At 35.0% G+C, this 15,924-nt stretch overlaps 1 protein-coding gene across 1 annotated transcript; it reads left to right on the forward strand.

Moving 5' to 3' along the window:
- Window positions 1-1,570: 1,570 nt before the first annotated feature.
- On the forward strand, window positions 1,571-14,172 carry LOC137956098 (protein phosphatase 2C 70-like). Its single transcript, XM_068803428.1, has 13 exons — window positions 1,571-1,813; window positions 3,958-4,123; window positions 4,279-4,479; window positions 4,583-4,758; window positions 4,846-5,004; window positions 11,653-11,793; window positions 11,877-11,938; window positions 12,043-12,178; window positions 12,704-12,798; window positions 13,356-13,471; window positions 13,562-13,691; window positions 13,819-13,873; window positions 13,967-14,172. Exons 1-13 carry the CDS (start codon window positions 1,673-1,675, stop codon window positions 14,114-14,116), a joined length of 1,728 nt encoding a protein of 575 aa, XP_068659529.1. The 5' UTR covers window positions 1,571-1,672; the 3' UTR covers window positions 14,117-14,172.
- Window positions 14,173-15,924: the final 1,752 nt, after the last annotated feature.

The raw sequence follows: 15,924 nt of genomic DNA on the forward strand, positions 1-15,924 counted from the left end.
TTGAAAACAACTAGCAACAATATTCCTATTTGAGTTAGAAGGGGGTTGGAATTAGGTGAGCAGAAATTACACTAACGGAGTAGCAAAAAACTGGCAAAAAAAAGATAGTAGCATCAAAGAAAACTTCAAAAATCCTCTTTGAATCAATAGGAATTTTTGAAAAGCATTTGTGTACTTAATCACGGAAGAAACAACAACTGATATTTGAATCAAGGAATAAACTATTGCACTTTACATTCAAAATCATGCATGAAGATGAAGTTTCAAGCTTTGATTTATTGCCTAGAAAAAGGGTAGAAACCCACAATTACAAGCTCCACGAATCCAACACCAATTTCATGAAGATAAAGGTGCATAAAAATGAAAATTCATCTAGGCATGAGCAAAGTCAACGTGCAACTACTACAGGCAACAAATAGTACCAAGCAGTTGTAACATGGAACTCTAGAATCCTTGCTTTGGTACTACGTAGAATTCTAGAGTTCCATAACCTTGATATGGATAATTGTGCGTGAATGGAAGGTGGAAAGATTGGACGTAGGAGGAGAAGAAAAAAAGAGAAGAGATGATAGATAGAGAAGTAGATAAACAAAATTACTTAGTGACAACCCATTGTAATTACTCTATAAGAATACTCTATAAGAACCTCAATGATGGACTATCATGATGTAAGGATAAATGGATCCTTAAGTAATCTTGTGCCAAAACATGCAATACACTTTTCCAAAGTCTTCAAAAGTTAAATCCCTCTCGATTTGTAGACAACCAAGTAAGAAAAGCTAGTAGTTGTTACTCAACCACCTGTTGACGAACATCGGCTCTCTTATTAATATCTCATGGTTTCGCAAGGGATCTCAAGCAAGGGTTGCTTGAGCAATGGATTCCACCAAAGTTGTTGAATCATATAATAAATTCTTGTGTGCCTCAGTCGTTTTATTGGAGTTTAGTTTGAAAAAGTTTCTTGTTAGATCCCATGGCGGAGATTAATTTTTTTGTTGTCTTCTTCTTCTTTGACTTCGAGTGAAGTGAGGGAGTGACTTCATAGAAGGAAAAAAAATTAACTCTAATACTTAATTTACCCTTAAATTTTAAATTATCAATAAAATAATAATCTCCAAATCCCCTAAATTTAACCTTCTTGAAAAAACCAGAGATAAAAAGACCACGACCACGCCGTCCGTGCCGTCCATGCCGCCTAACTCACGTTTTTAATTCGTCTCTTGAAAATACTGTAAAAACGTTGGACGTCTCGATCATAACAAATTAAAAGGTGGCTAATTCTCTTTGCGTGATTAAGACTGAAAGTCGGATTCCCCAAAAGCAAGACGCCCTAAACGCTCCATATTTCATCGTCCATACTGTGCATGATGACCATCCAACGTCACATACCTGCCCTTGAGCCTGGTTCATACATTCTAACCGTCTCTCCTTATCCGCTACTTCCACTTACCTGTCAGTCAGCATGGTTGATTACATGGAAGGAAGGAATTGCGTCATGTACATACATGGATGGATGCGTCATGGGATATATTTGGGAAGGGTGGTTTTGTAACTGCGTGGGGAGGGAAGTTGTTACAGACGCGCATTCAAGAGCTTTGTGTAGATGCGACCATTTCAAAGCCAGAGCGCCCTTTTCGCTCTCGCTTAGCTCCTTTCTTTTGTGACACAGGCGATGGCGATGGACATGGCGATGATACAGAGCATTGTCGGTCTCCTTCTTCTTATGCTGCTTCTTATTCTAATCATCTTTTTCTTGGCCTGCAAGCCATGGCGATTCTTCTCTTCTTCTTACTCTCCCAATCAATCGATCAAGGTAATTTTTTTCGTTCATCTAGTAGCCTTTTTTTTTTTTTTTTTGGTATTCTGGAATCAACTTACAGATTAAATGTATCTTATTTTCGGAATATGTTGTATTTATCGTCCTGTGAAGAGGAGTTGTTTTTAGTGATTTGGTGTTTTATTTTCGTGGTTTGCCATTGAGATTTTTTATGTATTTTTTTTTGTTTCTTTTGATTTCCGATGTAAATCTCAGACGGGGTGCCTGTCGCTTTGATTGTATCGTCTAGGAACGATTCCCTTTTTCCTTTTTATCTCTCTTTTTTTTTTAAAAAAATTCTCGCTAATGTTGGGATTGTTCGTTTTAATTCATTCATGTTTACGGCTCATCTTTCCGGTGAAAATCGATGTGTCTTTGTATTTTGAACTATTCGTTGTGCTTTGTTCACTGCCTGGGAGTAGTAATTTTTTTTTGGCTCTAAGAGGACGATAATGCGAGAGTTGTCTGTAGGAATTAAGTTGGGGAAGTATTTCTCTTTTTGAAGTCTGAAACTATCATAAACTGTCTCTCGTTTAGGACACTTCGAAATTTCAGCTGGGTTACGTTACATAAACCTCATCCTTTACTTTCGTTGATCAATTATTCTTAGAGTTGTTTATTATTATTTTTTTTATCTATTTTTAATTCTAAACAAAAATGGATATCTCACTCAAAACAAGCATACACTATAATGGAAGCACAAGAAGTGCGATTATCAGAGAGGCATGTAGTGACAAAATCAAAGGGGCCATAAAACCCATAGGCAGATACTCTGTAGCTCTGACTCAAGTAAAAGATAAAAAAATTAAATAAATGGAGCCAGTCTTGAGCGGACCAAAAAATGATCTCAGTTACAGCTCTAAATCCTCTTTTAAGTTTTTATTAAGTACTTATCTAGTTTCTCCACTCTGAGTAGACAATAGGCTGCTTTTGCCTGCTTGAAGAATTGCATCTAATCAATTTATGCATCTATATGAAAAACTGTAAGTGAATTCCTCCTAGCCTTTGTCATTTAGGCAGTTGACTTTAGCAACACCCTCAACTTGGTATTCCAAAGCAATTTGTCATTGTCAAGAGTTAGATAATCTAACTTTGCTGATATAGTATGCCATATCAAACTGGTTTGGTGAACTTGGACCTTCTTATGGCCACATAATTAATGTGCTCAAGTCTGCTAATAACCCTCTGGAGGAGGATTTCTCAAAAACACATTTGTGACAACACCCACGGCAGTCTGGGTTAGAGAAGATGTTACATTGTACATTAGTAAATGAAGTGTCACAAAAGTGTTTTGAGGCCAGAAATGAAATTGCTATTACTAACTTTCATTTTCATGTTCTGCCTGCTTGAAACATTTTACACATTAATTTTATTGAAACAAACATAATCAATTGGTTAACTCAAGGTTCAATCTTAGTATGTAATTTTTTGCTGTTCTGAGTCGATGCGACTGCTTTCTGTTCATGGGGCTTCCAGGATTTCTTATTTTGTTTTGAGTCACCATGAGCTACCTAATGGATAAAGACTGGTCTCGGCAAGAAGAACGATCTCAAATTTTTTGGTGTATACTATGGGAACTTTCAAGTTGTAAAGATTTCTCGGTCCACCTATTGCTCAAGAACCAATAGGTTCTTCTTTGGTGGCTCAGTACTTGCTTGCTTGTGGTTCTCTTTGTTTCTCACTAACTCTCTTGCTATTCAAAAAACACTGTGGTACTATGGGTTAGCAGTATTGATGTTGAACCATCACACTGTTGCATGAGTAGTCTTATTTCAAATTTTTGTATGAACCTATTTACATCCATTTAAGTACCATCTCTCAGCATCTTGCAATGGATATCATTATATCATGTATGACAATATGTCCTTATACATTTTGAGATTTATCCCATTCATTATCCAAACTCCATTTGTTAGTTAGCTTATAATATTTTAGTTCCCTTTTTAAGCTGTGTAGTTCCTATACGTCTGAGATGACTGCTTATTTGTACACTTTTTGTGTTTTGTATGGTACAACTATTTTGAAGCTATTTATTTCACATCCAGTTACTCCTTAATCCTTTTCTATACAATAGTTACACATGCTGATTTTTTTATTTTAATTTATTTTTATTTTTATTGTTTCTATTTTTTATTTTGTAGGATGATCTTGAAAAGCCTCTTTTCTTCAATGATTTGAATCTGAGCTCAAGCCAAAGCAATGACTTGGCTAGTGTGGTAGTGGGGTCCAGTGTTCAAAACGAAGGTCATCGTAGCTCCGTCATTAGTAGAGAAAGGAATTTGTTGACAGATTCATATGCTAGTCAGGGTAATGTTTCATTTTTGCATTCAGTGTGTTGCTAAATTCTGTTGTCTATGTAACATCTCTTAAGAACTAAAAAATGGGTTATATTTTTTAATGAGTAAAGACAAGAAAAGGTTTAAATTTCTAACTGTACTTTCTGCTTCTTTCAATTCCTCCAGGTGCTAGCTTGGTTCTGGATGTGATATCTGATCCTTCCGAAGATCTTCTTGCTGGTCAAACACTTAAACGATCATCAGTGGCAAACTGGCCTGCTGAAGTCCAAAAGCATGTTACGAAGGATGAGCCATTTTATGACTCACCACGTGCATTAAGGGATGGTAGATACCAAGATTCTGTGCAGAAAGGTGCAGAGATTCAAGGTATTCTCTTTTTTTATCTCACCCATGGATTTATTTATTTATGCTGTTACATTTGGCTGATTTTGTAAAACATGTCATCCTATCTTTTTTGTTAGAAGTGCAGGAAGCTGCCTGACCCTTGAGGTCATATCTGGTCCTTCTTGTGGGCTCCGCTGTTCCTTGCAGTCAACAAACATCTCTCAACTTCCACTGACCCTTGGAAGAGTTCCGCCCAGCGACTTAATATTGAAGGATTCAGAAGTTTCCGGGAAACATGCCCTGATTAACTGGAATTTAAATGTAGATACATAGTTTACCTATTTCTATCTTCTCACCCCTATGAATTGTTATTGTCTACTTAATATTGATTTTATTTGCTGCTGGCAGAAGTTGAAATGGGAACTGACTGATATGGGTAGTCTGAATGGGACCCACTTGAACTCTCAGGCAGTGCACCCTCCAGATTCAGGGCGTAGACAATGGAGTGAGCCAATTGAGATTGCTAGTGGAGACATAATAACTCTTGGCACTACATCAAAAATACTTGTGAGGCCTTTACCCCTCCCTCTCTCCAACTCTCCAGCTCCCCTTTGTTGCTCCATTAAAATAGTGACGTTTTACTTTGTTGATGAGATTGTTTAAAGCTGTAAACGTGACTTAACAACAAAAGAAGGAACATATAGAAGATGCAACACTGTTAATTAGTTTAGGTCTCTAGTTCTTGAATGATTGTTGGGAAGTATTATATAGTGGCAGATGCAACACTGTTAAACTCTTAGTAAGTGCTGAAAATATCTCATAGGCATTAGCTCTTTTGAATTTCTTATCTTTTACTTAAGAGAACTTTCTAACAAAATACCACCTTCATTTTCTTGTCAACACAAACCATTTAGGGAGCAAAACTTAAACTATTTTAAGTTTTCACTTAATTATGTGAGCAAACATTTTGAATCCCTAATTTTTCTTTATCTATTATTTCTTGTGTTCTGAGCTTGTTGAATATGTTTACTTATTAGAGGCAAAAGAATGCTAGGTCATGAGTTTTGATAAAATCTATACAAAAGAAGTCTTGAAGAAGGAAAAGAAGAAGATTGAAGTAGAAACAAAGAAAAGAGAAGAGAAATAGATGAAGAGAGAAGCAAAAAAAGGTGCGAGAGCCAGCACTTGGGTAGGAGACAAAATCATACCTAAACCTATTTAATTAAGGAGCTTAAGTTAAAAGTACATGAATTGACCATTTTGCCCCTCTAAAACTACTTTTACATAAAAAACTAAGGAAAAAAATTAAAACAAAAGACTCCCAATAACATCCTACCACTTTGCTAGAACTAAACTATTACTTAGAGGGACCACATGTAAACATACAAAAAGATAATGATACCCTTGAATCCAACACTCTCTCAAGCTGAACCATAAATGTCATGAAGGCCTAGCTTGTTAAAAAATATTTTAAATTAATGTTTCCCTAGGGTTTTTTAAAGACATCACCAAGTTGATTAGTTGACTTTACGTTAGGAGTAACAATTTTGCCCCTCATCACAACATCTTGAATAAAGTGACAATCCACTTTTGTCCTCTCATGAAATACCAGATTGTTTGCAATGAAGATAGCAACTTGATTATCACATTTCATTACCCCAAGTTCTTGAATGTCTATTCCCAACTCCATAAGTACAGATAAACCCACATAAGTTCAACAGTTGTATGAGTAATAGCTCTATATTTTGTTTCAAAACTCGATCACCCAACTATTGTTTACTTTTTGCGTCTCCAACTTACAAGGTTGCCACCCACAAATGTGCAATATCTTAAAGTAGACTTCCCATCAAGTTTTGACCCTGGTATAATTAACATCAAAGTATCCCTTTATGTCAATGTGCCCATGAGACATATATAAGTCCCAGACTTGGAGCTCCTTTTAGATACTTCAATTTTTTTTGTGCAACTAAGAAATAAGAATTTATAGGATTCTCCATAAATTGACTCGCCACACCAACTGTGAAGGAAATGTCTGGTCTAGTTGCTATGGCATTGAGAAGCTTATTGACTAATCTCCTCTATTATGTCTTATCTTTCATTATTGGATGTTGATCATCACGGAGATTTGGATAAACCTCCATAAGTAATCAACACAACAACTCCCATAGAACATTTGAGAACAACTTAGGAATGATCGTAATGACTTTGAGAGAAGTTAAAGGAAGTGATTACCTGACAAAATTTCTCAAACTAAGCTTTGGGACTCTATTTTAATCCATAAATTGCCTTGTTTAATTTGCATACCTTACTAGTCTTCCCTTGAGTAACATACCTAAGGGGTTACTCCATATAGACATCTTCTTAAAGATCTCCACACAAGAAGACAATTTTTAATGTCTAATTGGTGTAGCGGCCATTCATGATTAACAACCACAGAAATACGAATACGAATAGAACTGAGTCATGCCACAAAAAAAAAGTATCAGAGAAATCCACTCTATAAGTATGGGTGTACCCTTTGGCGACAAGTCGATATTTGTAATAGTCAATTGATCCATCTGCATTGTATTTCATTGTGTACACCCAATAACATACCACAATGATTGCATCGGGAGGAGGGTCACACAAACTCTATGTACCTCATGAGAATTGAGCTTCCAATTTGACATCCATGACTGCCTTCCACTTTGAACATTTCATGCCTCCTAGATAGTGCGAAGAACAAAAATCATAGAGAAGTAACAAAGGTGCAAAATTGGAAAGATAAATTATCAAAGGGAACATTATTGGAGATAGAATGGTGGCTACCTTTATTAGTACATGCACAAACTCCCTTCCTTAAAAAAATTTGAAGATCTGAGTGAGATATCTCAGGACTATCAGATATTAGAGGGGGTATAGTGGATGATTGCCTATCCTATGCGACATCATGAAAAGAATTCTGCGAAGGCAACAAAGACTTCTCAGGAGCCTCTTTACCTTCATCTGTAGTAATATGCTCTCTACATTGATATACTTGTGAGTTATCTTTAGAAACTTTCTCCAAGGGATGCGGTGGTACATAGTTAGCAGCATCCATCACTGGAATTGGAAGAGGATGAGTCAGATTGAAGGAGGAAGGAAAGGCGGATTTTGAGGAAGATATAAAGTAAAGAACATGCTCAAAGAAGGTTACATCATCTGAAATATACAACTTTTTAGTTTTTGGATCATAGTACTTGTAACCTTTTTGATTTTGTGGATTTCCCGAAAATAAACACTTTAACAGATCTAGGAGTAAATTTGTGAACGAAAATCCAACCACATGGACATCTTGTGTACAACCAAACTCTTCAAGATAGATGTCAAACAGAGGTCTTGTAGGTTGAAGAATCTGATATGGAACTCTGTTATGCAAAACAAAATGAGGGCATGTAGTTAATCAAGTAACAGGCGGTAAGTGCTACATCCCCCCAAATATGGTTTAGGAACTTTCATGTGAAAAATAAGTGCCTAAACATCTAGCGAATGCCTATTTTTTGTGTTCAACAACCCCATTTTATTGTGGGTTATATGGACAAGATGTTTGATGCAGGGAGCCTTGAGAAAAACTCTTCTTGACAAATTCTATTTTATTATCACTATGCAAAATTTTGATGGAAGCACCTAACAAATTCATTTTTTCATAGTAAAATTTTAGAAATACATCAAATACTTCAGATATCTCCTTGAGTAGTTACACACATGTGACACGACTGTAGTCATCAATAAAGGCAAAAAATACTTAAAATCCAAAGATACTAGGTACCTTGTTTGGGCCACATACATCATAATGAACTAATTCAAAGACAAAACTACTTGTACAATGACTAAAAGGAAACGAAGCCCGGTGGTGTTTCCCAAGCTAATAAGCTTCGCAATAAAATGATAACTTTGAAGAAGACGAAGGAATAAGTGAATGGATCTTAGTTGGAGATGGATGTCCTAAACAAAGATGCCATTGTATGGAGAAATCTTTTCATGAAGCCCAATAACCATATGTGACCCTTCAAGATAGTATAACCCATCATATCTTATGCTACCACAAATCATCCTCTGCATCCTCAAGTCCTGAAAAACACAACCAATGGGTGAAAATGTTGCAGTACAATTCAGCAATTTTGTCAATTAACTCACAAATAACAAATTAATGGCAAAGTTAGGAACATATAGAACAAATGATAAAGATAAACTAGGTGTGGCGTGGACCACATCCTCACCCTAAATACTAGACTCGGAACCATTGCCAATACAACTAATTTATGAGGAGGAGATGTTGTTAAGGACAAAACTGAGATGACATACTTGACATGTGTGTTGAAGCACCCGAATTGATGTCTAACTAGGAGAGGAAAACACATGTAAAGTGGCATACCTGAAATTGTAAGAGTGGCATTGGCAATTGAAGAAGGTTTCGAAATTGAACTGCCAAAAGAAGCAAATATTTGTCCTAAGTTCTGAACTAACTGCTGAATTTGGTCATGAATGGATGCAATAGATTCACCACTACCACCACTACCACCACTACTATTAGGAACATCTGTCACAGTTGCATTAGCCCATGTAGGCTTTCCAAATTTGTCCCAAGACCTGTTAGACTGATGATTTGTTGTACCACAATGTATGCATTTTCTATCTCCTCGACCTCGACCTCGACCTCGACCTCGACCTCAGCCACGACCATGACCAATTCCATCTCTACCTCTACCTCTACCTCTACCTCTACCACGACTGCCACTTCTAACTTCACAACCCCAGACACTTTCTGATTTGTTTTTTTAGGGATAGAATTCATAGCTGATGCAGCATAAACCGATTTAGGCTCCTTATTACTAGAAATGGCTGCACCTTCAGCTCTTAAACTTTGAAAATAAACTTTTTCTAAAGTGGTCACATCTGCCAATAACTGTGCTTTGAGTTGCATCATATTCTTGTTCTAAACCATGTGAGAACTAAGCCACCTGCATCTGATTTTCTTTTTTCCTTAAAGCTTTTGCATCTATAGTAAAGGGATGGTAAATGTTGATTTCTTGAAGAATAGCTTGCATGTCACCAAAGTAATCAATGATACACTTACTTCCATGCATCATGGTATAATATCGAGAATACAATCCATAAATCCCTGATAGATTACTTTTATGAGAATAAAAAGACTCAAAAGTCTTCCACATTCTTTTGGTGATTCTATATGTCATAATCTGTGAACCAATCTTGGGCTCCGCAATATTGATAATCCAAGTCATCACTTGATAATTATATGTCATCATTCATTTGTATTGGAGGTTCATCCCTAATATATTTAAGCTTTCTTTTAGCCCCACGATACATCTGGACTGAATTAGACTGGTAAACGTATTTTGAATTATTCGATTTAACAGAAGTTATCTGAATTGTAGTTGATTCCTTATTCTCAGATTTTTTGGAACTTCTAACAGGGGTAAAACTTTCACCTTGGTCTGCCATTATGCGATTTTTATTTTCACCAATAGCAATCACCAATAACGAAGGAATATAATTATAATTCTGTGTAGACAATAAAAAAACTCCTCTAGGAGCAGTAGATGATAGAAGATATTTCAGCTGATGCTCAAATGACCAATCGACCAGGACTCAAGCAGGTAATAGGCACTTAAGTAGCCTGGAGAATTAAAATAAACAACACAACATTGTACTAAAACATCATAATTTTTTTTGTAAAAACCAAGCCTTTCCAGGTCTGTGCAGATAAGTGAACCTACCAAGGGGTAGTCACATACCCAGAAATCGGGTAGAACATATACTTTAAGTGCTTATACAGCACATTAAGCTATGGACCAATAGGTTCTGGCATACAGTTGTAAGGAAAAGTTGAAACTTTAGTCGGAACAGAAAATTAATGAATCGTTTCCTGCAGAATTTTTAGGTATTTGGAAGAAACATAAAGGTTGAAACTTGAACTCCATTTGGACCTAGTGCTCTGATACCATAATAAAGACTGTACAAAAGAAGTCTTGAAGAAGGAAAAGAAGAAGATTGAAGAAGGAACGTAGAAAAGAGAAAGAGAAGAGAAATAGGTGAATAGAGAAGGAGAGAAAAAGGTGCGAGAGCCAGCACCCGGTTAGGAGACAAAATTCGTCCCTAAACCTATTTGATTCATTCATAAAAAAAAAAAAAACCTATTTGATTAAGCAACTTAAGTTAAAAGACATGAATTGACTATGTTGCCCTTCTAGAACTACTTTACATGAAAAACTAACTAAAGCAACAAATAATTAAAATAAAAGACACCTAATAAAATCCTATCACTTCACTAGAACTAACAACTAAGAGGGACCACATATACGCATATAAAAAGGCAATAATACCCCTGAACTCCAACCTTCTGATCAACTTCTAATGTAAAGCTCACATTGAGAAGGAAGTGTGAATTGCATTGGTCTAGGTAAGTGCCTATAAGCTGTTCTTTCAACACCTTATCACTTTCATGATTTAAAATTTAGAAGTGTGTGCTTATTGTCCTGCTTGGGCCCCTTCTGTATCTTTCAACACCTCATCATCTGTATTGGGTCGTCAACAATTCTTAAATTTTGCTTGTCAACCTTCACTTATTTTTACTTCCAGTATGAAAAAGTTTGTTAGTGTTCTTGTTATACATGTGAAGGTTTAAGCACAGCTTGAACTTAGTCATATATATGTGCTAAAAAGCTGGTTTTTTCATGTCCTTATGGCAATTGAACCAGTTACTGAAACCATGTCTAGGCTAATGTTCACTAATCCAGTTGGCTGAATTTTCACTAAGACACAGAACCAAATTTTGTTTGTTTCTTCTTTTTCAGTTTCCACAGAATCTACACTACTTTCCTCATCATATTGCTCCCATGTACTACCATTGGTTAACTTCTTGAGGGTCATCTCCGCTTTCTCGCCTTGTATTATCCGCTTGATCTAGAAGCATCTCATGTTAAACAAAAACAAAAAAAAAAAACGAAAGGAAGAAAGAAAATTGATCTGCTGGCTGACTCATTGTCATTCTTTCATTTGTATTGCACTTGTATGTTGAACGTAGTGCCCTCATTCTTTTTCTTTTTATTGGTATGTCATATCTTACCTAGTTCATGTCTGATTCGATTTTTTTTTGAAAAAAAAAAAAACTGATGTGTTATTATCAGCTACTTGTTCTGCTTGCCATCTTATACTGTCTTATTTTTGCACTAACAGGTTCATATTACACCGCCTAAATATCAAATCCCTTTTGGAGTTGGTATTGCATCGGATCCTATGGCTTTGCGTCGAGGTGCAAGGAAGCTTCCTATGGAAGATTTTTGTTATTTTAGGTGGCCGCTTCCTGAAGTAGAGCAGGTCTCACTTTTTCATTTTAATTGAACCAATGTTTCTCTTTTTCAATTATCACTTTATAGAATTTCGTTTGCTTCTTTTTACAGTTTGGACTTTTTGGTATTTTTGATGGCCATGGCGGGGCAGGAGCAGCAAAAACTGCTAGCAAGTTAGTTTATTTATCTGCATTTATAGTTGCATATAAATGAGTTTCTTTATGTATATATGTGAGTTCTGACATAGTAATTTCTGATGAATTATTTCATTGTCCAGAACGCTGCCTAAGATGTTGGCAAATATTTTGTCAATCTCGGATAAAAGAGACAAGGTTCTTTCCCACTGTGATGCTTCAGAAGTTCTGAGGGATGCTTTTTTGCAGACTGAAGCAGCTATGAACCATCAGTATGAGGTTTTTTTCCTCATATCATTGCCTTTTTTTTGTAAAAGCTTTTCATAGAGCTGCTGTTTGACAAATGACTCATTCCTTTTTGTTTGTTTGTTCTTCAAAAAAGTTAAAAATGTTTTCAAAGGTGGTAAGGAAGTGTCCACACATACAACAGTTAACCTCGTCATTATTTCCTACTCTGCATATTCAAGTGATTTTTTTATTGGTGTTTTAGATTGTTTCAACTGTTAAAGTAGTTAGGTTCTTACCAGGAGATGTCAAATGATTATTATTACTGTACCTTCACTCTTGATGCATTATCACTAGGTCTCTTCTAAGTTAAAAAAAAAAAAAAAACACTAGTAGTCTTTAAATGGGATGCTGGGCCATGGTGCCTGTATATTGCCTTCATGTGTGGATAAATGATTTTTTTAGGACGAGAAGGCCTGTGACTGGTATCTAGCTAATTCTTCCATCTTTCATTTTTGCAAAATTTCCTCTCTTACTCAAAGTCTGTTATCATAACCTTTAAGGAAACATTTCTCTCAGGGTTGCACTGCTACGGTTCTTTTGGTTTGGGCAGATCACCATGAAGACTTCTTTGCCCAATGTGCAAATCTTGGGGATTCTGCCTGCATTTTGAAGTATGTACATTGTGATTAATTGTTTATACTTGGTTTATATGGATATGTGTATATCTGGAAAATGGAATCACTAACTCATGTCTATGTAACTTGAGTGTGGTGAAGAATTGGCTGAACTTGATGTGGTTGGCTGCACCACTCTGGTGATTGAACTTTTGGGAGAAAACTGGATACCTAACTGATGAGCAGACTGTTCCATCTGAAGGAGCAGACATGAAACTCAATTTTTGGTGGCTGATGATGTGTACAAAATATGTGGACATGCAAGCCACCACACTATCTGCTTAAATACACTTACAACATCATATTATTAAAGAAGGATTAATATACTTTCATTTTACTGTCTTAAATTTTAAATGTTAGCATTTAATATCATCTGCTGATTGTTGTTCAGTTTCCTTCTAAGTTAAAAAAAATGTAGGCTTTAAAAGTGTGCTTGTGTTCTTGCCTCTTCTCTTATATCATTTTCGTAAATTATATGTCAATCGTGTTAGGTAATTGTCACTTTGTTTAAAATAGCCGAATGGATAAGGTTCGTCTTTCTGTCTCCATGGCAGTGTTGGCGAGAAGCAGATGACAATGACAGAGGATCATAGAGTAACTAGTCCATCAGAAAAAGCTCGGTTGAGAAGTACAGGACAACCAATTAGAGATGATGAAACCCGCCTTTGTGGTGATTCTTCATGTTCTCTTTGCAGAATCTTGATCAAGATTGGTAAAAGTCGTATTTGAGTGGTGATAGTTCATCCATTACCCTCTGCAGGTTTAAACATTGCTCGGATGCTTGGGGATAAGTTTCTGAAAGAACAAGAATCTCGGTTCAGTTCAGAGCCTTATGTGAGTCAATGTGTGCATATACCTAAAGGTAGCAAGGCCTTTGCACTAATGGCAAGGTAAATTTCATACTGATCTAGTATCATGCATGGTATTTCTACAAGGACAAAATGCTCAAATGATTCCTCAGGAAATCAATTAATTCATTGTGGAGATATGTAACTTTTTCTCTGCATGAAACTGTAGCGATGGCTTATGGGATGTTGTAAGCATAAGAAAAGCGGTGCAGCTGGTGCTTCAGGTACAACTGGTTTTACTGATCATGTTTAGTGAAGAATGAGAAAATCGGCCTCGTCTAATGTTAAGTCTCTGTTTCAATTCTTTGATTGTGCAGGCAAAGGAAAAATTCAGTTTAGATCACCAGACTTTGGCAGATAGGGTTGCCAATTTTGTGTTGAGTGAAGCAAGAACCTTGCGGACAAAGGATAACACTTCGGTAATATTTTTGGATTTTGACATCAAAAGAATCGTTACCTGTAATTAATATAATCTCTAATACATCCGATTTTCCCATATGGTGTTACCTGTTGTGTGCATCTGTGGTTCTTTCACATTTTCTTTCTTTCTTTCTTTCTTTCTTTTTTACTGTTTTTTCGCCCATTGAAGATGGCGATTACTTATCTAATCCGTGGTGAGACAAACCTCATAATAGAGCTTAGTGTGCAGTTAGATTAATAGAAAACAAGTTAATAGAATGGCAAAAATGAAAAAAAAATATTTTTAAATTTAGGGATGGGTTCTTGGCTATGGTTAATAACAGTTTGTAAGGTCTAATTACAATGTCTCTTGAATTTTATCTGGAATTATCAAAATACCCTTATACATTAAAATTAGCAATTCAAACATATCCAAGTTTACATGGATTTTAAGTACATTCTGCTTTTTTTTTCTTCTTATTTTATTATTTTTATTTTAGTGGGTAATGTGGAATTTGCCCTTCCCAAAGTCTTCAACTCATATGTTATTTTTTTTTAGTGGTTAGCATATATTATTTGTTTAAATTATTTATAGTAGGCATGTATATACTATATTTTTTTTCATTTTATTTTATGTTTTTATTTATTGATAATTTTATTATTATTTATCAAAATCCTACTTTATCCTTTTACATATGAAAAACACAGGTAATCGCCTCAAGCTATAATTGTGGAATTATGATTCAACCCAAAATTTTGAATCATTCACTAGAAGCAAATTTTTGGGATGCGTATTTCCTTCCCCGAAGAATTTTTTTTCTCTCTTGCACTCTCTTCTCCCTCTCGGCCTTCCTCTCGCGAATTTTTTTTTTCTCCCTCTTGGTCTCCCTTTCTTCTCCCTCAAGGCCTCTGTCGCAGATCCTCTTGACCTCCCTCTCTTCTCATTCTCGGTGTATTGTCGAAGTGCCTCCTCCTTCGTCGTTGCCTACTGGCCTACTGCTGTCTCCTTGCCATTATCGACGTCATGAGGAAGACGACATTGTTGATCTAATTCTTCTTAAGCTAGGAAAAATTAAATCAGTGTTATTTATTCATTATGTTTATTTTTTAATTATTGTATTATAATAGTAATTTAATAGTGGTAATTAAAATATTATTAAATCAAACATTTGATTAATTATTTTATTTTAATTAACCTATTTTTATTTTGGTTTAATAAAACCTATTTTTCAGCCATTAACCCTCTAAGTTGATTATTTTAATATTAAAAGCATGAACTCATTGTTATATTCCAAGGCATAAATGTTTTCTTTATGCTATAAATTCTATACTAGTACGAGTAACTCGGTTAATTTTCAAGCATGTTTTTTAAGTTTTAATTATTTATATATATATATATATATTATTAATAATCTATCGTAGGTTATTGATAAAATAATTTATTTATTATATTCATTAATTTTATTACTATATTAAATTATAAAATTAAGACTAGTAATTAAAATATTATTAAAAAAAACATTTGATCAATTATTTTGGTTTAATTATCCCATTTTTATAATTAATTAAAAAATTATTTTTAATAATTTATTATTGTCACACGTAATTATTCTATTATTTTATTATAAACTATAATCCTTAATAAATATAATATAACATTTCATTAATTAGTATATTAATATATTTTAATAGTACATGAAATCACTTATTAGTGTAATAACCATATATATTTTGGTTAATTATTTGTTTAGGTATATGTTTAATTTAAGTATATTATAAAAAGTTACTCATTCTCTTGTTTACATCATATTTTTCATTTTGGGGCACTAACACTGGAATCTATTTTCCAATACACTTGAACTCGTCTACACTAACA

Source organism: Aristolochia californica, unplaced genomic scaffold, assembly GCF_029961685.1.
Source record: "Aristolochia californica isolate CCGP_79_NKW_82.1479 unplaced genomic scaffold, dmAriCali1.0.hap1 SCAF_2, whole genome shotgun sequence".
Lineage (NCBI taxonomy): Eukaryota > Viridiplantae > Streptophyta > Magnoliopsida > Piperales > Aristolochiaceae > Aristolochia > Aristolochia californica.